Consider the following 26,007-nt stretch of genomic DNA (forward strand, 5'->3'; position numbering starts at 1 on the left):
AGTGCAGATGTGCACAGATGCTTTCTGCCAAAAGGAATCGGCATCAGAAAAAATGGCAAACTGATGGAATGTTCTTGTTAAGAAAGTTATTCTAAAAGCCACAAAGGGTGCAGGTGTTTTATACAGAGGAAATGTAGACTGCCCTTTTGGCCCTGTTTTTTTAACAACAGAAAGTATGCTTACCTTATATGAGTTGGCTTCAGATTAAATGGCAACCTAGTCAAAATATTGACAGAATCTATTTTGTTTGTATTAAAATAAAAAATGGGTATGGTATATGTCTGGGTGCTGCTATGTGACATCAGAGCTTTGCCTTTGGAGCCATTGGAGTTCAGAGTACTGATGAGCGTTGAGATTCTTTCTTATAACCCTCAACAGTAGTTAAATTAATTATAATGACTTTGCTTTATAATCCATTATATTGTATACAAAATAAGTGTGACACTTCACAAGTAAGTGGTTTGAATTTAGAAATTGCCTATGATCAAATTTATTTACAAGTTCAGTCTCAGTTAACGATATATAAACTTAGAATTCATAGAAATTAGCCATTGGAGTTTATAGAGTAATGATGAGAGTTGAGATTCCTACTTGTAACCCTCAACAGCAGTTAAAATAATCCATTATATTGTATACAAATTTAGTGTGACCCTTAACAGGAAGGTATTTTGGATTTATAAATTGCCAATGATCAAATTCTTAACATAAATAGAGATTTCTTTCTCTCATCAATGTCCCCTTTCTCAGAACCTGTTACCCCTTTATGGGTCTTCAATATCTGGCTTTTGCATTGTCCTCTGCTCCTTTCATTTTTCTCTTTTGGTCCTCTTCATCTCACTGAGCTGGTCAACATCTCAATCTCATTTTCATACATAATGCTTCTCTCTCCTCCTTGTAATCATTCCACTACATATCTTATGCCTCTTTTAGATGTTACTTTCATTTTCCTGCCTTCTGTTTTTTTTTCCACCCACCATAGCCACACCTCATTATAACCTTTCTTCTCTGTGTCTACCACCGTTACTGTTTTTCTTCTGTTAGCACACCCCTTTTCCAGATTGCTTTAGCCAACTCGCCTTTGACTCCATAACCAGCTTTATCTCTTCCTCCTTTTATTTTTCATTTGGTACTCTCTGTCCTTTTGTTTTTCATCCAGCTTGCATCTGTTTTCCTTGGTACACATTATATAGTTTGAAATGTGTGAAGGAGTATAATGTGGCCAAAAGGGGATGTACATGCTCAGGAACAATGTTTAGCCCTTGTATGCAAATTAAACAATGCTCAGTTGATATTACGTGGCTTAGTTGACATTAGAAAAACACCATTATACCAACAGCACTTGTTTACTCTGTTGGCACAAAAAAGACACTTCAGTGCATTCACGTTATTTTTGCCATATTCTTAAGTTAACACTTGCATATTGCAGTTGAAGTTATGATTTGTCAGACCAGATGACATTTTCCATATGTTAGGTTGTCCACTTTTAGTGGTCACATGCTTACTCTATCCCTATCTATCTATTTTCAACTGATAGAAGTGGAACTCAGCATGGTCCTCTGTAGCTGTAGCTCATCTTCTTCAAGGTGCAAAACATTGTGCACTGCACTGTTATAAAGAGCTGTCACAGACTGGAAGTTTTTTGTTTACTGCACTATCCACTGCAAAGTCTAGCGAAAAATGCCAACAAATTCATCCATGACACCAGACAACACATGGGTTTATACACACATACCATGTATGTATACAGGATATCATTTTTTCTTCTTCTTCTTTTTACAGGATCACTCTCCTGGAAGTTTTGAGGAGGCAGAAGAAGCAGAGCCTGACGATGAGTTTAAAGATGCAATAGAGGTAGAACTTGCAACTCCTTCAAATTCATTATAACTATCTTTTATTTTTTGCCTTAATTTTTGAAGTTGTGTTATTCTCCATTCCTTAAAACTTCAGTCCTCACTTTAAACTGTCAAGTCTTTGTAAATTATTATATTGTGCATTCAGCTTTTGCCACACACTAAAGGCTGGATGGGAACTGCTTTAAACAGACTGTCATTTAAGGTGAACCATTTTTGTAGTGAACAGCAGTCATGTTTGGAGGATTTAATGAGAGTACATACACTACCTAACCTTTCAGCCTCCTCACATGCTGAGAGTTTTCCAGGTTTTATGCTCATTTTGACTTGGTGAGTTTTGTGTGTCATTAATGAGACATGCATTCAGATCAAATATTCCACTCATGAGCATGAAGTCCTTAATGAATCTTCACCAAAAAAAATTATTAGGAAAGCTTTATTATTGGTAAGCCTGTGTATGTCTTTATATAAACAAGTTAGAGTGTCATGTAAAAAAGTGATAATGGAAAATGTCATTTGTTTGTGAGAGAAAAGATTGTGTCTACTTCTAATATTACTTTTAATTTTACTGTGCTTCCAAAGGAGAATCAACTGATGTTGCCAGTAAGTCTGGGATGAATGCAGATAAGTTTTTCTATGCAGTGGTAGGATTCAAATATAAATAATTGAAAATGAAGAGATATGGCCTGTTGAATTGGAAAAAGCAATGAAAATAAAAAAGCAATCTTTAGATAAACAGAGTTAAAGGTGAGAATATCAAATTGCAGGAATAAACGTCAGTTTTGATTTAAATAAAAATTTTCATTGCCATATAAAAATTCATAGAACATACCAAACTCTCATTGCATATAACTGAAAATATTTAAATGAATTGTTCTACATCCTTTGTGAAGTTAAGCATTTTGAGGACAATGGAAGCGGTCCCTCTGTCAAATAAGCCACAAGGATATAATAGTCATTCCTCACAAAGAATGCAGTGTCTTCTTTTTGTTTGTGTGTTAAACTGAAGTTGAAAAATAGTAATATAGACCAATCAGTTCCAGCATGTTTTACTTGCTACTTTCATATACCATTAATAGACTAAGCAGAACAAATGGCCATGTCTGTTGGATGGACAAAGTGTTATCAGGAAGGTGAAAGGTCCCCTGTAGATGGATGGGCTGGAAATTAGTAAATTTTGTTTGAAGAATCCAAACCTCCATATGTGTCAACAAATCAAGGAGGCAAAATAATGAAATAGAGACAATTGCTTGTCACCAGAATAGATCATTTGGAACGTTGTTGAACATATGTTATCTTGGTGATTTCTGAAATCATAATAATATGTTTCTAGTCTAGTCTAAATATCTAGTCCCATATTGCTTTTTCAGACCCCTTTGGAAAAAAAAAAGAAATGTAGGAATACAGTAAATTTGAAACAAAATACATACTGTAGAAAAGTGATAAATATGTTTTTTCCTCTCTTGTTATTTTGCTTTCAAAGGAGCAGCAGTTAATTTTACAGGTTGGTATCAAACAGTCTTTTATATATAATACAGATAAGGGACACTCCTAAACCAGCTGCACTGTTTTTGAGTCATTTTAATTTATTTTTGATCTTCTTTTAGTTAAGTATATGCAAAATATTTTCTTAATTAGTATATCCTGGTAGGATGTTAGACAGAAATAGGGATGAAAGCTTTTTGTGTCTTTACTGACCGATTGTAGCAATTTGTTTATGTGTGTGTAAGTTGATATGTCTGTGCCTGACTGAGGCCTGGCTATCTTACTGCCCTGAGGATATTGCCTAATGGGTTTCCCAGGCAAGTTGTGTCCTGAGGGGAAAAGCACATTCTTCTCCCGTATGCTCTGTGGTCTATGAATTATTGTTTCCACTATTTATGCAGGTGAAAAGTCGCTCTGATTTATAAGACTGATATGTGGAGACATGAATTCACAAAACTACCCTTTTTTATCTTTGAAAATTTCAGAATGAGCATATCAGTAAATTGGGCACAAGCAGAACTGTTTCTGGGATCATTCCTTGGTGTGAAGTTTCAAAGCAAAGTGTTACAAGTTCCTGTTTATTAGACTGTAGATCTCTTTATGCAGCGATTAATGGTTTGGCCATGTGTTTGCAAAACAGCATGCAAATTAGGCTAACTAGTTTATATGAATATTAAAACATGAAGTTGTCTTCTATATTGTACATCCAATTCACATAATACTATGTGTTTGTAGAAGTTTTAAACTCTGTGTTGATGGTGTGGAAATTTGCCCATATCACTATTGTGTGAGAAACTTTCCACTGAAAACAATATAATGTCAAAGCACACTGAGTACAGCAAGAAGTAATTTTCATTGTAGCTTATATATGTGTTGAAAGAATATATTACATATACTCTATATTTATACATAGATGTCATCATCACCATCATCGTTAGGAGTCATCCTCTTGTAGGGTCCTGGCTATCGTGCCTCTCCACTTCTCTATGTGATCTGCCAGTTTCTTTATATCTCCCTAGTGATCCACATTAAACTATTTTATAATGTCATCACTACAGCTGTTTTTTGGCCTTCCTCTTCTCCTTTTTTCATTAATGTTTCCTTCCTGTAAGTTTAGTATCAAATCTCTTACTGAACTGCATATGACATGTCCTGCACAAGGCATTTTTCTTTTTGCTATATCCTTGCCGTAATGCATTTTAGTGCATGCACTCATCAGCACCTCCACATTAGTCACATTGTTCTACCTTATGATCCTGAGCATTTGTCTATTGCACCATAGCTTAAAATCTATAGCTGAAGTTTAAAAAAAGAAAAAAAACATTGTATTAGTCTTTTTGCATCTTTAATTATCAAATATTCACAGTGTAAACTGAATGCTGTAGTGTGGCTGATAGTATGAAGCCTTACCATACTCCTTATCTGATTCAGAAGAAAAGGGATATTCTGTGTTTAGTTCTAATGCATGCTTTCTCATGTTAGTATTGTTTTTATAATTATCAGTTTATTTTTTCCTGTATTTATCATCATCTCCATCAAGTTATCATGTTTTTATTTTGTCAAAAACCATCAGACAGGCGGTAAAACAAAGGTACCATAGATCTTTTTTCTCACATTTAGGTTCCATATATCATTGTTAGCTGAAAAATTGCCATTTTGTGCCTTTTCCATTTCGAATTCACACTTGGCTGTCTGTGAGATTTCTTTTTTATTAAAGGTGTAATTCTGCTTTCTGTCTTCTGCTTTCTGTCACATGCCTCAATACGTCTAAGGCATGTGAGACTGCACTGATTGCTCTGTATTCGTTCCATTCAGTAGCATTTCTTTGGTTCAAAAATCATCCAGGAAATTATTTGGCATCTATTCTGTTATTATTTCTAGTCTTCTTTTCCCTATTTTCTGTGGAAATTTGGCACATATTTCATTTCATTTACATTACATTACATTTATTATCAGGCATAATGGTTTTATTTTGTCTGTATTTCATCTTCACAGATGAGTGCTACATCATGATATTACTACTACATTGTACTAAATCATATATTACAATAACATAATAGTACTATATCAGTGAAGACAAAATAAAGGCAATCATAATGAATACAGATAAAATACCTGCCATATTTAATTATATGATCAATTAAAGTTGTCAATTATAAATCAGTATCCTTAGACTGATTCAGATAAACACTTTCAAAGGACAGTTATTATTGTAATTCTTGTCTTATTCTTGACTGACAATGCACCCGACCCTTATTCTTCACATTGTGGTTGGTGAGCCGACATGGCACCTCCATGTGCCTTTTTTGGCCTGAGCATGACCAGGCTATGTGAGCTGTTTGACCACCTGAAATTCGCTGACGAACAGTACTCCCAGGCCTGACTCTAGGATTGTTTCCAAGTCTTCATGTTCCATAAATGGTATTCTTTGATTTAATCACAATTGACATTGGTAAGACTCACATAGGCCTAGGACATATCAGAAGGGTATATAGTTTAGCTGACCTGGGTAATTCTGTGACCTTTGGAGTGAAAATGATGATTATGAGCTGTTAATGGACTTTCTGTTCCAGATTATTTCTAGGTCCAAAGTTCTGAATTATACAGACTGACATGTAGGATACTAGCAGGGGTACCCTTAACTCACTTGGTTTGGAGTAAATTCTGGGTATGATTACTAAATAAATTCTACACATTTCACTGACTAAACCTACACTTGGGAACATTCTTGTCTGAAATACGTTTTATAATATCTGCATCAGCATCTCAGGTTGTCTTAAAAAAGACCTCTGTCACACACAAGCTCCTGAGTGCATTCGAGCACTAAGGATTTATAATTTCTTCACAAAGTTTTTCACAATTTTCACATTTTTTTCACAAGTTAACTAGTTTAATTTGAGAAGCTGCTATTCCTTTTGCCGATACAACACAAAATACTATATTAATTGACTATATTTTTCTTCTTTTGGCTGCTCCCGTATAGGGTTGCCATAGTGGATCATCTTCTACCATATCTTTCTGTCCTCTGCATCTTGTTCTGTTACACCCATCACCTGCGTGTTCTCTCTCACCACATCCATAAACCTTCTCTTAGGCCTTCCTCTTTTTCTCTTGCCTGGCAGCTCTGTCCTTACCATCCTTCTCCCAATTTACTCAGCATCTCTCCTCTGCACATGTCCAAACCAACCCAATCTCACCTCTCTCTCCCAACTGCCCAACTTGAGCTAACCGTCTAATGTACTCATTTCTAATCCTGTCCATCCTCGTCACACCCAATGCAAATCTTAGCATCTTTAACTCTGCCACCTCCAGCTCTGTCTCCTGCTTTCTGGTCAGTGCCACCGTCTCCAACCCATATAACATAGCTGGTCTCACTACCGTCCTGTAGACCTTACCTTTTACTCTTGCTGATATCCGTCTGTCACAAATCACTCCTGACACTCTTCTCCACCCATTCCATCCTGCCTGCACTCTCTTTTTCACCTATCTTCCACAATTCCCATTACTCTGTACTGTTGATCTCAAGTATTTAAACTCACCCACCTTCGCCAACTCTACTCCTTTCATCCACACCATTCCACTGACCTCCCTTTCATTTACACACATGTATTCTGTCTTGTTTCTACTGACCTTCATTCTTCTCCTCTCTAGGGCATATCTCCACCTCTCCAGGGTCTCCTCAACCTGCTCCCTACTCTCGCTACAGATCACAATGTCATCAGCAAACATCATAGTCCACGGGGACTCCTGTCTAGTCTCGTCTGTCAACCTGTCCATCACCATTGCAAATAAGAAAGGGCTCAGAGCCGATCCCCGATGTAATCCCACCTCCACCTTGAATGCATCCATCACTCCTACCGCAGACCTCACCACAGTCACACTTCCCTCGTACTTATCCTGTACAACTCTTACATACTTCTCTGCCACTCCCGACTTCCTCATACAATACCACAACTCCTCTAGAGGCACCCTGTCATATGCTTTCTCCAGGTCCACAAAGACGTAATGCAACTCCTTGTGGCCTTCTCTATACTTCTCCATCAACACCCTCAGAGCAAACATCGCATCTGTGGTGCTCTTTCTTGGCATGAAACCATACTGCTGCTCACTAATCATCACCTCACTACTTAACCTAACTTCCACTACTCTTTCCCATATCTTCATGCTGTGGCTCATCAATTTTATTCCCCTGTAGTTACTGTAGTCCTGCACATCCTCATTATTCTTAAATATCAGCACCAGTACACTTCTCCACTCCTCAGGCATCCTCTCACTTTCCAAGATTCCATTAAACAATCTGGTTAAAAACTCCACTGCCATCTCTCCTAAACACCTCCATGCTTCCATAGGTATGTCATCTGGACCAACGGCCTTTCCATTTTTCATCCTCTTCATAGCTGTCCTTATTTCCTCCTTGCTAATCCGTTGCATTTCCTGATTCACTATCTCCACATCATCCAACCTCTTCTCTCTCTCGTTCTCTTCATTCATAAGCCTCTCAAAGTACTCTTTATATCTGCTCAACACACTCTCCTTGCTTGTGAGTATGTTTCCATCTTTATCCTTTATTACCCTAACCTGCTGCACATCTTTCCCAGCTTGGTCCCTCTGTCTAGCCAATCAGTACAGGTCCTTTTCTCTCTCTTTAGTGTCCAACCTCTCATACAACTCATCATACGCTTTTTCTTTAGCCTTCGCCACCTCTATCTTCACCTTGGGCCTTATCTCCTTGTACTCGTGTCTACTTTCTGCATCTCTCTGACTATCTCTGTATACTCTTCTGTACTTCCCCATTCCATCACCAGGTTTCCTTTTCCTCCTTCCTCTGGCCAGATGTCACACCAAGCACCCTTCTTTCTGTCACCCTTACTACATCTGCTGTAGTTTCCCAACTGTCTGGTAATTCTTCACTACCACCCAGTGCCTGTCTCACCTTCTCCCTAAACTCAACCTTGCAGTCTTCCTTTTTCAACTTCCACCATTTAATCCTTGGCTCTGCCCTCACTCTCTTCCTCTTCTTGATCTCCAACGTCATCCTACAGACCACCATCCTATGCTGCTTAACTACACTTTCCTCTGCCACTACTTTGCAATCTTCAATCTCCTTCAGATTGACTCTTCTGCATAGGATGTAATCTACCTGTGTGCATCTTCTCCACTCTTGTACGTCACCCTATGTTCCTCCATCTTCTTAAAATACGTATTCACCACAGCCATGTCCATCCTTTTGGCAAAATCCACTATCATCTGACCTTCTTCATTCCTCTCCTTGACACCATACCTACCCATCACCTCCTCATCTCCTCTGTTCCCTTCACCAACATGTCCATTGAAATTCGCTCCAATAACCACTTTCTGTCTTGGGTACACTGTTCATCACTTCATCCAACTCACTCCAAAAATCTTCTTTCTCATCCATTGCACACCCAAGTTGCTGGGCATATGCACTAACAACATTCATCATCACACCTCCAATTTCCACTCTTTTCACCTCCAGAACACTCTTGACATACTGTACCTTCAGAATAACCCCTACTTCATTTCTCCTCTTATCCACACCATGATAGAACAATTTGAATCCACCTCCGATCCACCTGGCCTTACTCCCCTTCCATTTAGTCTCTTGCACGCACAATATATCGACCTTCCTTCTCTCCATCATATTGGCTATGTCTCTCCCCTTACCACTCATACTTCCAACATTCAGAGTTCCTACCCTCAGTTCCACTCTCTTTACCTTCCCCCTCTCTTCCTGCCTTTGGACACGTCTCCCTCCTCTTCTCCTTCTTCTTCTTCAGCCAACAGTAGCCCAATTTCCGCCAGCACCCTGTTGACTAGCAGTACTGGTGGCGGTTGTTGTTAACCCGGGGCTCGACTGATCTGGTATGGAAATTTGTATTGTTGTCCGTATATTGATTTGGCAAAATTTTACACCGGATGCCTCTCCTGACGTAACCCTCCCCATTTATCCAGGCTTGGGACCGGCACGAAGAAACACACTGGTTTGTTCATCCCCTGTGGCTGGGTTATATTAATTGACTATATTGAAAAAATTGTGTTACAACAGTGAGACAAGAGTGGATAACCTGTCTCCTGTGTTAAATGGGATGACTTAAAAATAAATAAGAAAATTCAGCAGTTACATAAATCTGGTGACAGAATATACAGTCTGTGCAGTAAAAGAAGTATCTCAGTAAATGTCTTTTACACAGCTCTGACCTAAAACGTATTAAATTACAGATTATAAAATTATGTTGACTATCTAAATCATTGTTGATGGCTTTAGGCTTCAAACTTCTGCTTGACAGGAAAATGTAGCATTCTACTTTTGACTGATGCTGCTAAATAGGCATTTGTTCATTTAGCAGGAAGCTCAGGTTAAGAAAATGGATGGGTGGATTGATAGGTTACCTTTAATGGATGACTGGGAGACCTCAGATTAAAATTAAATATATATATGAGCGAGTTCTGAGTGTAGACACAGCAAATTCATTAGATAGATACATACATACATACATACATACATACATACATACATACATACATACTTTATTAAGATACTTTATTAATCCCAAGGGGAAATTCACATACTCCAGCAGCAGCATAGTGATACAAAACAATATTAAATTAAAGAGTCATAAAAAAATATATAAAAACAGACAATAACTTTGTATAATGTTAACGTTTACCCCCCCCGGGTGGAACTGAAGAGTCGCATAGTGTGGGGAAGGAACGATCTCCTCAGTCTGTCAGTGGAGCAGGACATTGACAGCAGTCTGTTGCTGAAGCTGCTCCTCTGTCTGGAGATGACACTGTTTAGTGGATGCAGTGGATTCTCCATGATTGACAAGAGCCTGCTCAGTGCCCGTCACTCTGCCACAGATGTCAAACTGTCCAGCTCCATGCCTACAATAGAGCCTGCCTTCCTCACCAGTTTGTCCAGGCGTGAGGCGTCCTTCTTCTTTATGCTGCCCCCCCCAGCACACCACCGCGTAGAAGAGGGCACTCACCACAACCGTCTGATAGAACATCTGCAGCATCTTATTGCAGATGTTGAAGGGCGCCAGCCTTCTAAGGAAGTATAGTCGGCTCTGTCCTCTATTGCACAGAGCATCAGTATTGGCAGTCCAGTCCAATTTATCATCCAGCTGCACTCCCAGGTATTTTTAGGTCTGCACCCTCTGCACACAGTCACCTCTGATGATCACGGGGTCCAGGAGGGGCCTGGGTCTCCTAAAATCCACCACCAACTCCTTGGTTTTGCTGGTGTTCAGGTGTAGGTGGTTTGAGTCGCACCATTTAACAAAGTCCTTGATTAGGTTCCTATACTCCTCCTCCTGCCCACTCCTGATGCAGCCCACGATAGTAGTGTCATCAGCGAACTTTTGCACGTGGCAGGACTCCAAGTTGTATTGGAAGTCCGATGTATATAGGCTGAACAGGACTGGAGAAAGCACAGTCCCCTGCGGCGCTCCTGTGTTGCTGACCACAATGTCAGACCTGCAGTTAACCAAGATTCACATACTGAGGTCTGTCTTTAAGATAGTCCACGATCCATGCCACCTGGTATGAATCTACTCCCATTTCTGTCAGCTTGTCCCTAAAGAGCAGAGGTTGGATGGTGTTGAAGGCACTAGAGAAATCCAGAAATATAATTCTTACAGCACCACTGCCTCTGTCCAAGTGGGAGAGGGATCAGTGTAGCATGTAGATGATGGCATCCTCCGCTCCCACCTTCTCCTGGTATGCGAACTGCAGATGGTCGAGGGCGTGGCGGACCTGTGGCCTCAGATGGTAAAGCAGCAGCCGCTCCATGGTCTTCATCAAATGTGACGTCAGAGCGACAGGCCGGAAGTCATTCAGCTCACTAGGACGTGATACCTTTGGGCCTGGGGTAATGCAAGATGTTTTCCAAAGCCTCGGGACTCTCCCCTGTTCCAGGCTCAGGTTGAAGATGCGCTGTAGAGGACCCCCCAGCTCCCATGCACAGACCTTCAGCAGTCGTGGCGATACTCCATCTGGACCCACTGCTTTGCTGGCACGAAGTCTCAGCTCTCTGCTTACCTGGGCTGCTGTAATTGTGGGTGGAGGGAAACTTTCTCCTATGCTGGTATCAGTAGAAGGATTGGTGGAGGGCGCAGTACTCCGAGGTGAGAGTGGGTTAGGGTGGTCAAACCTGTTAAAGAAGTTGTTCATCTGGTTTGCTCTCTCCATGTCTCTCTCGATGGTGGCACCCCACTTCGAGCTGCAGCCGGTGATGATCTTCATCCCATCCCACACTTACTTCATGCTGTTATTCTGCAACTTCTGCTCCAGCTTTCTCCTGTACTGCTTCTTCGCCGCCCTTAGCTGGACTCGGAGTTCTTTCTGCACGCGCTTGAGCTTGAGCTTGTACTTGAGCTATGGATATTCCATCCATCCATTTTCCAACCCTCTGAATCCTAAGTACAGGGTCACAGGGGTCTGCTGGAGCCAATCCCAGCCAACACAGGGCGCAAGGCAGGAACCAATCCCGGGTAGGGCGCCAACCCACCGCAGAACACACACACATACACGCACACCCACACACCAAGCACACACTAGGGCCAATTTAGAATCACCAATTCACCTAACCTGCATGTCTTTGGACTGTGGGAAGAAACCGGAGCGCCCGGAGGAAACCCACGCAGACACGGGGAGAACATGCAAACTCCACGCAGGGAGGACCCGGCTATGGATATTAATAGATAAATAAATGTTTAGATGTACACCTATCAATCTACCCATCCATTTTCTTAACCTGAGTTTCCTGCTAAAGGAACCTTCCTATTTTGGCAGCATCAGTCAAAGGTAGAATGGTACATTTTCCTATTGCACGGCATTTTCTCACATGCTGACTGATACCAAAACTGTTTAAAGTCACCAGTAGCCTCACATTATTGAAATGAGTGGATAAATCATAGTGCCAAGCAGAAGCTTCAAGCCTAAAGCCATCAACAATGATTTAGATAGTCAACATAATTTTATAATCTGTAATTTAATACGTTTTAGGTCAGAGCTGTGTAAAACACATTTAATGAGCTACTTCTTTTTCTGCACAGACTGTATATTCTGTCACCAGATTTATGTAACCGCTGTATTTTCTTTTTTTTTTTTTTTTAAGTCATCCCATTTAACATAGGAGGCAGGTTATCCACTCTTCTCTCACTGTTGTAACACGATTTTTAATTTCTCTTATTCTTAATGCTTTTCCTCCTGTGTTCCAAAGGCATGCAGGTTAGGTGAATTGGCATTGTTAAATTGGTCTGTGTGTGTTTTCACCGTGTGAGGACTGGTTCCCTGTCCAGGTGGTGTTTCTGTCTGTTTGCTGATTGCTGGGATAAGCTCTGACTGCGCTGAAATCCTATCGTGGATAAGCAGGTTAAAAAGAAGGTTCGTTGGATGGATGGATGGGTTCTTAATGCTTTCTATAGAAAATATAACTTTAAATTCTAACCATTTACCAGTATTATAAAATGTACTGCCTTGGAGGACCATTTTTGAATAAAATTGCTGTAATATGTCCACCATTACATTTGATTTTTTGTCTTTAAAATAAAAATGTTGATTTAATGTAATGTATGTGTAAATTAATTGTTTACTGTTTCTTCCTGCAACAATGTAAGAGCTGACTTATTTATTTTCTTTTCCAACCCAGTGATATTAGACAGTAAAACAAAGCCTCAGTCTTGCCAGTATTGCACTTAAGCAGAAAAATGTTAATTATGTCTGTTTTTTAAAAAGAAACAAGAGGAAACACACAGTTGCTTTGTAAGAAAGTGTGTTATCAAAGAAGAAATAATTTCCTTTAAAAAAACTAATTTGTTTATCTTTACTTATTCTGAATTGGCTATAGCCATTATTTGAAGTGTATTCCATCAATAATGGGGATCAGCACTGGATTCCTGTACAGTGTATCCTACAATACTCTCGGGTCTGTAACGAATGCTCACTAATAACAAGTTAGAATAGATTTGCCAAATAGCTGAATATGTCTGTCTTGTGGGATACAATCTGAGTACACAGAGAAAACCCACACAGACATGAGTGGAATGTACAAACTTCATGAAGACTATGACCAAGTGTGAAACTGACATACCTAGAACTATGAGATAGCAGCATATGAACTCTGTATCTCTGTTTTCACCGTGTTTTAAAATTCAGTAATAAAAAATTGACTAATCAGTTCATACAATAGTAGCCACTTGAGACTATCGTTAATAATTTAATCAGTCTTTATTGTAAATTGTAATGTTCAGTGATAACATCATCACAATTCCTATTAATAAAACAGAATCAGCTCTTATAATGAGCAGTGAACAGGAGATTAGTTGTGGGAGATTGTACCTCAGTATCATACTACAGTTTTGTAGGGAAGTCACAAAAGCATTCAACTTTAGTGCAGTATATGATAATATCTTGATTTTCACAAACAACCGATAGGATTCCTTAGAAGTTATTGAGTAAACTAAAAAGGTAGGAGTTAGGAGACATTGTATAAATTTGTGCAAAGTTGTTCTAAACACAGAAAAAAATAAGTTGTAGAGTTAGGAACCTTTTCAAACAAGGTGATGTTAAAAGTGGGGTCCTAACGGCGTTTTTAATTTATTTATTGTGAAATGAATCAGAACAAGACATAAAAAGAGCTGGGTTTCAGCCTGGAAAACTTATTTAACTGCCATGATTGTAAACTGCAAAATAGTGCAGCAGTGATACATTTCAGTGATGCATCAATGAGTGCTGAGGTCTGAATTTTCTTTCCTTTTTTGTGTGGGAGACTGAAAGTTGCAGATCTTGGTTTGCTTGGAAGTAATGTCAAGGCCCTCATTCTGCGACTTTTTCTCTCTGTATCTAAGGAAGGAAGTGAAGAATGTGTGAATAAACCATGTCAGTTTCTGATCATTACTATGATGTGCCTTAGAATTGACCCATGCAGGAGACTCACCCTGCTGACAAGTTTGAATATATATTATTCAGGTAATAACTTAACAAGCTGGATCTGGATTAAAGGTAGAATTTGGAATTATGGCAATTAAAGTTTATTGTAAGTAAAGGTAATGTTTTACACATACAAAGTAAAATATTAATTATAATTGCACCTTTTAAGAAAGAATTAGAAAAACATAGTGGACTAGTCAACGTCCAGACAATGTACAAAAATCATTAGAGGAAGTGTAAAGGGATGGTGGATTACACAGCATGTCTAAGTAGGTTAACCTTAAGATGTAAATTCACTAGTGAAGCCTTATGTGGAATGTTGTGTACAGTGTTTACAAAAAAAAACAATACAAAAACACAGCACTGTAGAATGTGCAGAGAAGAACTACTAGATGTATTTAATTACTGCAGGATATGAGATACTGCATACAAAAATCTATGCAAAAGGAAGTCAAGTCAAGCTAACTTGACAGAAGTGTTTGCATTTGTATGGGATGGATACCAACTGTTGAACTTCTCCAGGCTGGTGATAAGGCTGTCCTCCTGGGATTACAAGGAAGTTTTGCTTCCATTTGGGAGACAGGCATCATCCCAACTGATTGGAAAATGAGACTTGTCCCTATCTGGATAGGGAAGGGTGATTGCCTGCATTGCGGTAGCTACAGGGGGATAACACTGTATGGGGTATGGTCCTTGCTAGGGTCATCCTCAATAGGATCTGTGATCACTTGTTCACCTACCAGAAAACCAAAGTAGTCTTTTTTATGCCGGAGACGTCTACCATCAACCACGACCTGGCACTGAGGGTTCTCTTGGAGCGCAAACACAAGTTTCTTTGCAGCCTTTGTATATTTTTGTAAAGCGGTTGACTCCGTTGATCTAGCTGCCCTGTGAGACATGCTAAGACTTTGTGGGATCCCCTCAAAGTTGCTGGATATTATGGTCGGCCTGTATACTGGTATTGAGAGCACAGAACCTCTGTATTTTTCCCAGTCAATTCTGGGGTTTGTCAGGTGTTCTTGCTCCTACTTTGTTCAATGCTTTCATGGACTCGGTGTTGGGCAGGGTCATGGGGTCCAGTGACTTTGGGGCATCTGTTGGTGTAGAGAGATTCACTGACCCTGACTTTGCTGACAATGCTATGATGTTTGTGAAGTCAATGGAAGCTGTGATTGGGGCTCTGGAGAGACTGAGCGAGGAGTCTGAGTATCTATGATGGAGCGTTCGATCAGCAGAAAATATGAAGCTGGTTTTAAATTAAACGTCGTTGAAGTAGTGAAAGAAATTGGTAACCGCGCTGCTGCAACAAAATTTGATGCGTCTGAGAAACTGATACGAGATTGGAGGAGGCAAGAACATATTACAAAAAAAAAAAGTTTAAGCAGAATAGATTAGAATGCCTTTTATTGTCACTATACACATGTACAATGAGATTAAAAGCAGCTCCTCCAGTGCAGACATATATGTAGAACACAACAAACAAATGGTGCAAAAAGTTGCAAAAAAAAGTTCTGTGACGCTATATACATATGGAAAGAATAAATAACTATTACACTATTGGGTCATTGCACATTATTTAAATAATATAAAAAAATATTGCACAATAATGATGATCATGTGCAGTGAGTAGTGGATATTGGACCCTGAGAGTAATGATATTGTACAGTATACAGATATTGCACAGTTATTATCAATACCATTTAGATATTGGATATTGCACAGTTGATGGATAGAAGGAAGTCCAGGGGTTGGGGGGTTAGACTGTGTAGTCAGTGCATGTGTGAGTTTAGAATGGTTATGGCTTTTGGGAAAAAACTGTTCTTGAGTCTGTTTGTCCTTGTTGTGATGCACCTGTAGCGCCTCCCTGAGGGCAACAGATCAAACAGATCAGAGCCAGGGTGGGAGCTGTCCTTGATGATGTTTTTTGCTCTGCTGAGGCAGCAGGAGGTGTAAATGTCCATCAGGGAGGGGAGAGGGCAGCTGATGATCTTCTGTGCTGCCTTTACTACTTTCTGAAGCCACTCCCTGTCTGCCATAGTGCAGCTGCCATACCATACTGTGATACAGTACATCAGCAGGCTCTCGATGGATGAGCAGTAGAAGGTCAGTAGTAGGTTGTGCTTTCTGAGGACCCTCAAGAACTGTAACCACTGCTGAGCCTTCATGATGACTGCTGTGATGTTGTCTGTCCAGGAGATGTCAGCAGAGATAAGGACGCCAAGAAACTGGAAGGTATGGACCCTCTCCACACACTCGCCATTGATGTAAAGGGGGGCTAAGTCGGTGCTGTGCCTCCTGAACTCGACAATGATCTCCTTGGTTTTCCTGGTGTTCAGAGCCAAATTGTTCTCTGAACACCAGGCTGCCAACTTCAGGACCTCCTCTCTGTAAGCTGCTTCGTCTCCCTTTGAGATGAATCCGACCACTGTGGTGTCATCAGCAAACTTGACGATGAGGTTGTTGTTGTGGGCCGGACTGCAGTCGTATGTGTAGAGACAGTACAGGAGGGGGCTCAGCACACAGCCTGGTGGGGTACCGGTGTTCAGTGTGTGAATGGAGGAGAGGTGGGGGCCGAGTCTCACAATCTGGAGCCGGTTGGTAAGAAAGTCTTTTATCCAGACACATGTGAGAGGGGGGAGGCCAAGAGTGACCAGTTTGGTGATGAGAATGTCAGGAATGATTGTATTGAAAGCTGAGCTGTAATCCACAAAGAGCATCCAGACGTAGCTCTGATGCTGCTCCACATGGCTCAGCAAAGAGTGGAGAGCTGTGGATCTGTTCGCGCGATATGCGAATTGGTAGGGATTGAAGTCTTGGGGGAGATAGTCCTTGATGTGCTGGAGAACCAGTCTCTTGAAGCACTTCATGATTACCAGAGTGAGGGCCACAGGGCTGGTGATGGGAGACTTCTTCGGCACTGATATGATTGTGGCTGATTTTAGGCAGGACGGAATGACTGCCTGGGCTAGGGAGAGGTTGAAGATTTTGGTGAAGATAAGGGTGAGCTGGTGGGCACACGCTCTGAGCACCCTACCAGGCACTCCATCTGGGCCAGCAGCCTTCTTGGGATTCACTGCCAGGAGCACCTGTCTGACATCATGCCCCTTTACAGTGAGTGGAGTGGTGCAGGAACCCAGTGAGGGTGGGAGCAGGGCTGGAGCAGGTGAGTGCTGCTGTTGTGATGATTCAAAGTGAGCAAAGAAGCAGTTTAGCTCCTCTGCTAGCGGCGCACTCAGATCTCCTGTTGTTGCATCACAGCCTCTGTAGTTTGTGATGTTTTGTATTCCCTGTCACACCTCCCGTGTATTGTGGCTGGACAGGTGGGACTGTATGCTCCTCTTATGGTCTGTCTTGGCATTTTTAATTCCACTTTTCAGAGCGGCTCGGGCAGCCCCGTACAGGGCTCTGTCACCTGACCTGAAGGCAGCGTCGCGGGCTCTGAGGAGTGTACGGACCTGGCTGGTCATCCAGGGTTTCTAGTTTGGGAAAACCTGAATGTTTTTGTCCACAGTCACATTTCCGATGCAGAACCTGATATAGTCCAGTACCATTCCTATGAATGTTTCCAGCTCTTGGTGTTCAAATATGTCCCAGTCTGTCTGTTCGAAGCAGTCCTGTAGTTTGGAGAGTGCATTTTCAGGCGAGGTTGTAACAGTCTTAATGGTGGGCCTGGCACTGCGTCTAAGGGGGTGTAGGCTGGGGAGAGCAGGAGAGAAAGATGGTCGGACTGGCCGAGTTTGGGGAGGGGTATGACTCTGTACGCGTGTTTGATGTTGGAGTAAACATGGTCCAGAGTGTTCTCTCCTCTAGTAGAACACTTAACATGTTGATAAAATTTCGAGAGTAGAGTCTTCAAGTTGGCCTTGTTAAAGTCTCCTGCAATTATGTGCGCACCATCAGGGTGGGCTCGCTGCTGTTCGTTAATGGTGTTCAGCAGGAGAGAGAGCGCCGTGTTTACATTGGCGTCAGGTGGAATGTACACAGCCATGACAATCACTACTGTTAGCTCTCACGATAGAAAAAAAGGCCGGCATCTTACAGACATGTACTCGAGGTCAGGGGAACAGTGTTTGTCTATAATTGTCCCGTTGTTGCACCAATTCTCATGCACGTAAATACAGAGCCCCCCTCCTCTGCTCTTACTGGATTCCTTTGTCATGTCGCAGCGGAGCAGAGTGCGACCTGCTAGCTGCATGCTAGCATTGAGTATCCCCGGGTGATATTTTTGAACGGGTGTATAAGTTGGGGTCTGATTTTATGATCGATTTTTTGGGTTTCAAGACCCGACTTATACATGAGTATATGCGGTACTTACCTTGGCAGCGACATTCATGTTTCTGGTGACGCTTCCTATGAAGTCAGTAGACGGATTGGGAGAGCATAGGGGGGGGTCATGAGGTTGCTGGAATGGTGTATGTGGTGCTCCTGATATCTATGCAAAAGAACAAAGGTCCAATTCTTTAGAGTCCTGGTGCTTCCTATATGTTTGCGAGAAATGGACACCATCCAGTGACCTGAGACGAAGACTGGACTCCTTCGGTACTGTGTCTCTTTGGAGAATCCTTAGGTACCGCTGGTTTGACTTTGTGTCGAATGAGCGTTGGCTCATAGAGTCCTGAATGATGCACATTATCTGCATTGTGAGGGGGCATCAGTTATGGCACTACGGCCATGTGGCGTGATTCTCCGAGGGTATTAAGCTTGCAGGATTCTCACTGTTGAGGACCTGTGTGGCTGAACCAGCCCAAGGGGATGCCCGTGTAACACCTTTCTTGAGGGTGGGACTGGACTCACTGGGAATGTCTGCCGAGGGGGTCGCCAACCAGGATCTTGAGCTATTTCGTCATGTGGTGGGTGTGGCAACGTGCTGTACTAATGCATGCTGTCCAATCTGATCTGACCTGATACCAACTGTTATTTAAAAAGTCAAGATGGCATAGATCAAAACTTTCTAAAAGTTAGTGCCATTAACATATTGTAGAGTTTTCCCCTTTAACACAGAAAACCAAAAACACTTGGAATAAATTTCCAACAAAGGGCAAAACATAGCAGTACTATGGAAACCTTCAAACCTCAATGATATTTTGCAAAATTGAGGTGAATAGCAATTAGCACTGGGATCACAATGAAAGAATAATGCTAAAAACTGAAAAATCCTAGATGCTTATCCTATTTGTAAATATTGTTGTGAACTCAGAAACTATTCCAAAAAATTTCAGTACACAACAGAATGATGACAAAGAATCAAGGGCTGATTATGTATATTAACACCAGATTTTAACTGGGTCTAATTATGGAAGAAAATCTGGATTATAAAGTCTCCACAAAGAGTTTACTGTATTAGACATAACTACTGATTCCAAGAAGAGTGATTTTGACATTCTGCTGTAACACTGCTTTCAGCATCCATTTATTCTTTTCCATTGACCTGTCAGATGTGCTTCCAGTTTGGATGAAGATTTCCTTGAAGTCAGTGTGAAATGTCTCACTGTCATTGCGAGGGCAAAACCAGGCATAAGCTCTAATCATTTTAGAAGCTAATATTACATTATTTCCTTATAGTATACTAATGTGATCTTGAGGAGTTACATCAAAAAATCAATCTGAATTTTATTAACACTTCCTTCAGCAAAACCCCACAAAGTCCCCAACTGAACACTTACTTTCACAAAAATCAATTACATTGGAAGCCCTGTGTGTTCATTTAATCCTAACATCTGGACAAGGACACTAATGTACTTGGCTCTAAGTGTATGTTTACTTCAGTTGTCTTTAATCCTGTTTATGCTGTGACTTTTGCATTTGGTCGTAATTTTTAACTAATTTTTAAAATGTTTAATAGCTGAGCAATTACAACAACTACACAAATAATGTATTTGATTGCAAAACAAAGTACATTTTCTTTATTTCTTGGAAATGAAAGTTATTTTCATTTGTCATTATGATCAGATAACATAGTCCAGCTTTCAGACATTTATTATATGATAAGCTGTTAGTGAAAGAGTTGCAAAACTTAAAACAGTAAGATAGTTGTTATTTTTGTAAATGCCTTATACAGTAAATGCAATTCTATAATTCATTCTTGCTCAAAACCTTTACACACTTACAACACTTTTACGCACTATACACTTATTGCAGATTGTCAGCAGTTAAGTGTACTTCTCAAACTGCTTTCAAAAAGGAGAAAAAAAATCCTGTTTTCTTTTTTCAAATCCTGTTCTTAAAAAAATTTCATTGTTTATTGACTCATGAGAGACCAACTCATTTTGTGTTGGGGATTATTTTTTCATGGTTACTATTGTTAATCCGTATGCCCAATTTTAGAGCTGAACTTTTGCCTTTCCTCTTGTTTGCTTATTTGCTCATTTGTTCCTTCCACCCATTCATTACCCACACCTACTGTACTTACTCAGTTCAGGATCTCAACATCACTGGGTGCTAAGCAGTAATAAGCCTTGGATGTGGTCTTAGCCCATTGCAGGGCACAGTCATTCCTACCAATGTGGTAATTATGTTGTGCTAGTCATCAATGAACCTAACTCATGTCTTAGAGATATGTGAGGAAAACTAGAGCACTAGGGCAATAAAAAACATTCAGTGAGAAGATGCAAACTTCCTAGACACCGTAACCAAGAAACATTGCAGACCCAGTGTTCTCAAGCTATATTCGGCAGCAGCACCATGTCACCTTGTTTTTCTGAAATAAAATTGATTAAGTAATGTATTTGGGGTGGAATGAAATATTTCAGGGTCTTCATGTAATTTAGCCTATTTAAATAACAATGTGCTGTTCAGATTAAAACCAGAATGCTTTCTAGAGAGGAGCATTGTTTTTTACTGGCTATCTTCTGAGAAGTTAGCAAGAGTGTTGGTCTGATTTGCTTAAAAAGAAAATGAATAGTTGGAGTACAGATATACAGTATGCATATTGATAACTGTTGCTATATCCTATTTCTTTACCAGGAAACAGTGTACCGGATTTTTGTTATTCACAAAAATGTTCATGCTTTAAAATGAAACTCCCCTGAGCTCTCTAAAACAGTATTTGCCAAAAAAGAATGGACAGAAAACTTCCGAATGTCTAGAAGAGATAAGCAGAGCAGTGCTCTTCTGTATTATTAATCATTTAAGCTGGGTAAACTTTTCTGTGAAAGTTCATTTTTGCCTTCTAGAAAAAAATGCAGTGTTATTGTTAATGTGCGTTTAAAATTAAAGCACAGCATAAATTTTAGAGACTAGCAAACTGTTATTGCATTGTGTGAACATTTAGTAGCTACATTCATAATTTAACATCAAAGTGACTCTGCTCATAGCACTTTCTATTGTAAAAACTATTTTTTCTAATTAATAAAAACATTGTAGTGGAATTACTTGCCCATTTTACTGATAAACTACATTTTTTTGATCAAATGGCTTGTTCTTTCCTTGTTTATCACAAATACACATCTATCCTTTTCTCTAGTTTAGAATTATATTTATTTTGTATATGTTTTTTAGATTTATTTTTTTCTTTTTTAGTGAGCATGGGAAAGGTGCTATATAAATAAAATGTGATTATTATTATTATTATTATTATTATGCCTACACAGAGAGAGATTATGAGTTTTAGCTTAGTGCAGTTTTTCTGCCGGGTTTGTGCCCGACTTCACTGAAGTAATCATTAATAGATTATGCCAGTTGACTAAAAAGAAAACTTAAAACATGCAGTATAATTTAGATCCACCTACCCTGTTTAATTTGTGTCCATTTGTGACTCAGTACAAATTAGCATTAACCTTATAATATAAACTACAGTTTAAATAAATTAAATGTAAGTGGTGCCTCGCCCAGATTGTGTTCTTGCTTAGGTTAGGTTCAGCAGGTTCTGATACTGCTGGCATAGGCTATTTAAATTGGATTAAGTTGTTTTAATAATGAATGGGTGGATAAAATTAAGTGGATCCATTTTGTATTGTAATGTATTTTTTATAATCAAATTCTTTTAATAATAATAATAATAATACATTTTTTTTATATAGCGCCTTTCCCATTCTCAAGGCGCTTCACAGAGTCTTAGAAAAAAAAACAGCAGGGTATATGTAACATTGGATACAAATGTTTTCCTGAATAGAACAATGAAACATATAACAAAGCATTAAATAGAATAAAGGACAATAAACCAGAGTAAAATACTAAATTCAATACTAAAAGAAAAACCTAACAAATAACCTAATTTATGATATAGCAGACAAGCAAATTATCCTGAGCACCTGGACAGAGAGATAAACTGAAAGAAAGGGCAGAATGTTAAGTTAAAAGCCTTCCTAAATAGATGAGTTGTAAGTTGTTTTTTAAAAGAATGAATGGAGTCAGCTGATCTAATTAATTTTGGAATGTCATTCCAAAGTCTGGGTGCTATGGAGCTGAAGGCCCTGTCACCCATAGAGTGCAGGTTAGTGTGAGGCACAACATGATTACCAGAATCAGAGGACCTTAGTAGGCGAACAGGAGCATAGTGATTTAGAAGGTCACTGATGTAGTCCAGTGCAAGGCCATTAAAGCTTTGTAGGTTATTAACAGAATTTTATATTCAATCCTGTAAGATACAGGGAGCCCGTGAAGGCGAAGCAGGATGGGTGTGATGTGCTCACTGTTGCTGGTTCGTGTAAGGACTCTTGCAGCAGAGTTTTGAATCAACTGGAGTTGTGATACAAGATTAGAAGGAGCACCTGCCAGCAGCGAGTTACAATAATCAATGCATGATGTGATAAAAGCATGGACAAGTTTCGCAGCATTAGAAAAGGAGAGGAATGAGCGAACACGTGATATGTTACGGAGGTGAAAGTAAGAAAGTTTCTTAATGTTGTTTATGTGGGCAGAATAAGAAAGGGAGGAATCAAAAATGACTCCAAGATTCCTTGCATCAGAAGAAGGTCTGATGAGATCACCGTCAAGAGTGACTGAAAAGGAGCTAATTTTCTTAAGTACTGCTTTAGTGCCAATTTGCAGGAGTTCAGTTATGTTGCAGTTTAATTTTGTATAATTAATAAAGATATTAAATATTTATAGTTAATGAGACACACACATAATGGAATGAATGATTAAGTAACTTATTAAAAGTTTGGTAGGAAAGAAAATATGCTGTCACTATGCCCCTAAGAAGTGAAAGCAGATCACTTACAGATAATCTACATATTAACATATTAATAACAATTAACAGTGCCAGAATTGTTCAGCATTTCTACTTAAGATTTCAGTCAGATTTGTGTTTACTTGTCTTACATTATTTTGACAATTCACAAGGGGAAAATAAATGATATTGTCTGTTTTTACTTTTCTTCATGTTAATTTCCCATGTTTTAACAGGAAGATGATGATGTTCCTCCTGGAGTTGGTGACCTTGATCTTGGCATGGCTGATAATGGCCTTTTGAGTAGGAATGAACCAATCCGGAGTAAAGTGTCTAAACTAACAGAGAAGCTTCGCAAGCGGTATCCTGCAAACAACTACGGTACTTGATTTGCTTTGTACTAATGCTTTGCCTTATTGTTTTATTCAGTTTTTTTTTTTTTTTAACTTTTTTCCATTAATGCATATGTATTTCCAAACACTTTGCTTTCAGTCCAGATTAAATAAGGTTTCTGTCTAGTATTTCAGACTAGTTCTGTTCCTTTGAGAGATGTTGTGTGAATGCTGTGTTACTTGAGGGGCTGTGACCCTGTTCATAAATGCGTTTTTTTTGTTCCCTTCATAGTTTACTGTACATATGAAAGGTGTCAAGGCTTTGGAAGAAGGAAAAACACATCAGTTGGAATATATGTTTGTACATTTTAAGTCACGGTACAAGAGTGTTAGCCTCATAAGTTTTATTGCACATTAATTGTTATTATAGGTTAGTATTAAAAATTGATTATCAATGAATGTCAAAAAAGGATATTTTTCAATGACGTCTTTCCCTGGAAATCTTTATTTTATATATTTTGTCTGTAATTAAGTCCTTGCTACCATTGATGCAGTACCTCTTTGGGAGTAAAAGTTGAATGAATTCTGCAGAAGCATAAATACAAAATGTACTTCATCTTTACAATTTAAATTATATTTTTTTATTGTATATAATAGGAATACTCCAATCTGATCCAGCGTCTATATGACTGCAACCCATCGTATCAGCATAGTGACTATAAATTCATGGCATCTTCAAAAAATGTATTTTCATGAACAGATCTTCTAATTAGTAACCTAACCTGTTGGAACACTTCATTCTCAGAACTGCTTAATCTAATTTAGGGTAGTGAAGGTTGCAAGCTGTCCGGCCAGTGATGGGCACTGTAAGTGAGGGGAAAAAAATTCAAGATTAGCTGATAAATCTACAGTGTGGTGGTTTTATAATTTAGTGTATTAAAAAGTAAAGTTTAGGGCGTCTTAGGAAAAAGTGACTTATGAATCAGATGATACTCCACACTTTTATAACAATAAAACATTGCAGATTATGTGCACATATGAATCTTACTTTCAGGAACGCAGTCCCATGTTGCCAAAGATAAGCTCATATTACCGAGTTAAGGTGCCTGAAATTACCTACTACCCAGATATTAAATCTTAAAATTGTTTTATGATCTTTTAAAATAATTCCCAGTAACACATGCACACCTTTGCAATAGTTCATTGTGAATGACAGTTTAAATGAAGCCTTGGAGATTTTGTACATTTTGTTTTTTAAATAGGAGATTTTACAGCTTCACATTTACAGCCTGTGGCAGACAGGGGGCCCTATTGCTTTACATTCATGTTTACCTTTTATCCAATGTGCTCCTAAATAATGTGCTTTTCTTCTCAAGTCCAAAATACAATCAATTATGTGGCATTATTGCGCATTTCTATACATTTCAATATTCCAACACAGAATTATGTAAACCTTATTGTCAGTAAAGCCTGAAAAGTTCATTCATCCTAGTTATTTTAATGCATTTATGGCATTTGTGAAACCTAAGCATGCAAATTTCTGTTAAAAAGTCTAACATTCAGTCCTTTCATGAGTTATCAGTTATAAAAATGAACAGCTAAGTTTCAAGTAACACAGACATTAAGTTTATAAAAAGAGTTGCTCTGATGATATAATGCAGTGTTACATTTTTCATGTTTTTGACTCCCCTTGAGGCTTTATTTTGTTCTATGCATGCTTTTGCTGTTCTGCATGCAAGTGGATTTTATATATATATATATATATATATATATATATATATATATATATATATATATATTCTTGGGTGCAATAAAATGGATCATAAAATCTAAAGAAGGCTCTAGTATTTCAGAAATTCCCCCATGCTCATTTACAGATTATAATCTGAAGCTACACTATCCAACACAGCTACGTGTGGGGCAGTATGTCTCATAGTTTTTGCTTTTTTACATTAATTTCTTAGACTTCAGTATATTGTTGTATGATAGTAGGACAGGACTGATGGCTTTTAAAAAGCATCCAAGGATGCTGATTCATTAAAACAAACTGTAAAAGAAAATAATTTAATGTAGAGAAATTACTGCAAGATGGACTTTTTTTGGGGTTGTTCTTTATTACTTAGCCAGGGGTCATCTTCTCATTTATCTTCTTTTCTGATCAGTATTGTTTTAAATATGGATTATGCAAAAAAAGTCCCAATTTTAGTAACATAGTGTAGAAAGCATAAGATAAGTTGTGCCATACACACAGATTTTTGGCATAATTTAGAAAGAA

At 39.1% G+C, this 26,007-nt stretch overlaps 1 protein-coding gene across 2 annotated transcripts in view; it reads left to right on the forward strand.

Moving 5' to 3' along the window:
• The window catches only part of zfyve27 (zinc finger, FYVE domain containing 27), a 126,049-nt gene that overhangs the window by 70,482 nt on the left and 29,560 nt on the right, over positions 1-26,007 (forward strand). The window contains exons 8-10 of one of the 2 annotated variants that reach the window (XM_028795653.2): positions 1,780-1,851; positions 3,334-3,354; positions 23,637-23,781. In XM_028795653.2, coding sequence (XP_028651486.1) covers positions 1,780-1,851; positions 3,334-3,354; positions 23,637-23,781 — 238 coding nt within the window. The remainder of the gene's footprint in view (positions 1-1,779; positions 1,852-3,333; positions 3,355-23,636; positions 23,782-26,007) is intronic. The other variant, XM_028795654.2, reaches the window with a different exon arrangement.

Source organism: Erpetoichthys calabaricus, chromosome 2, assembly GCF_900747795.2.
Source record: "Erpetoichthys calabaricus chromosome 2, fErpCal1.3, whole genome shotgun sequence".
Lineage (NCBI taxonomy): Eukaryota > Metazoa > Chordata > Cladistia > Polypteriformes > Polypteridae > Erpetoichthys > Erpetoichthys calabaricus.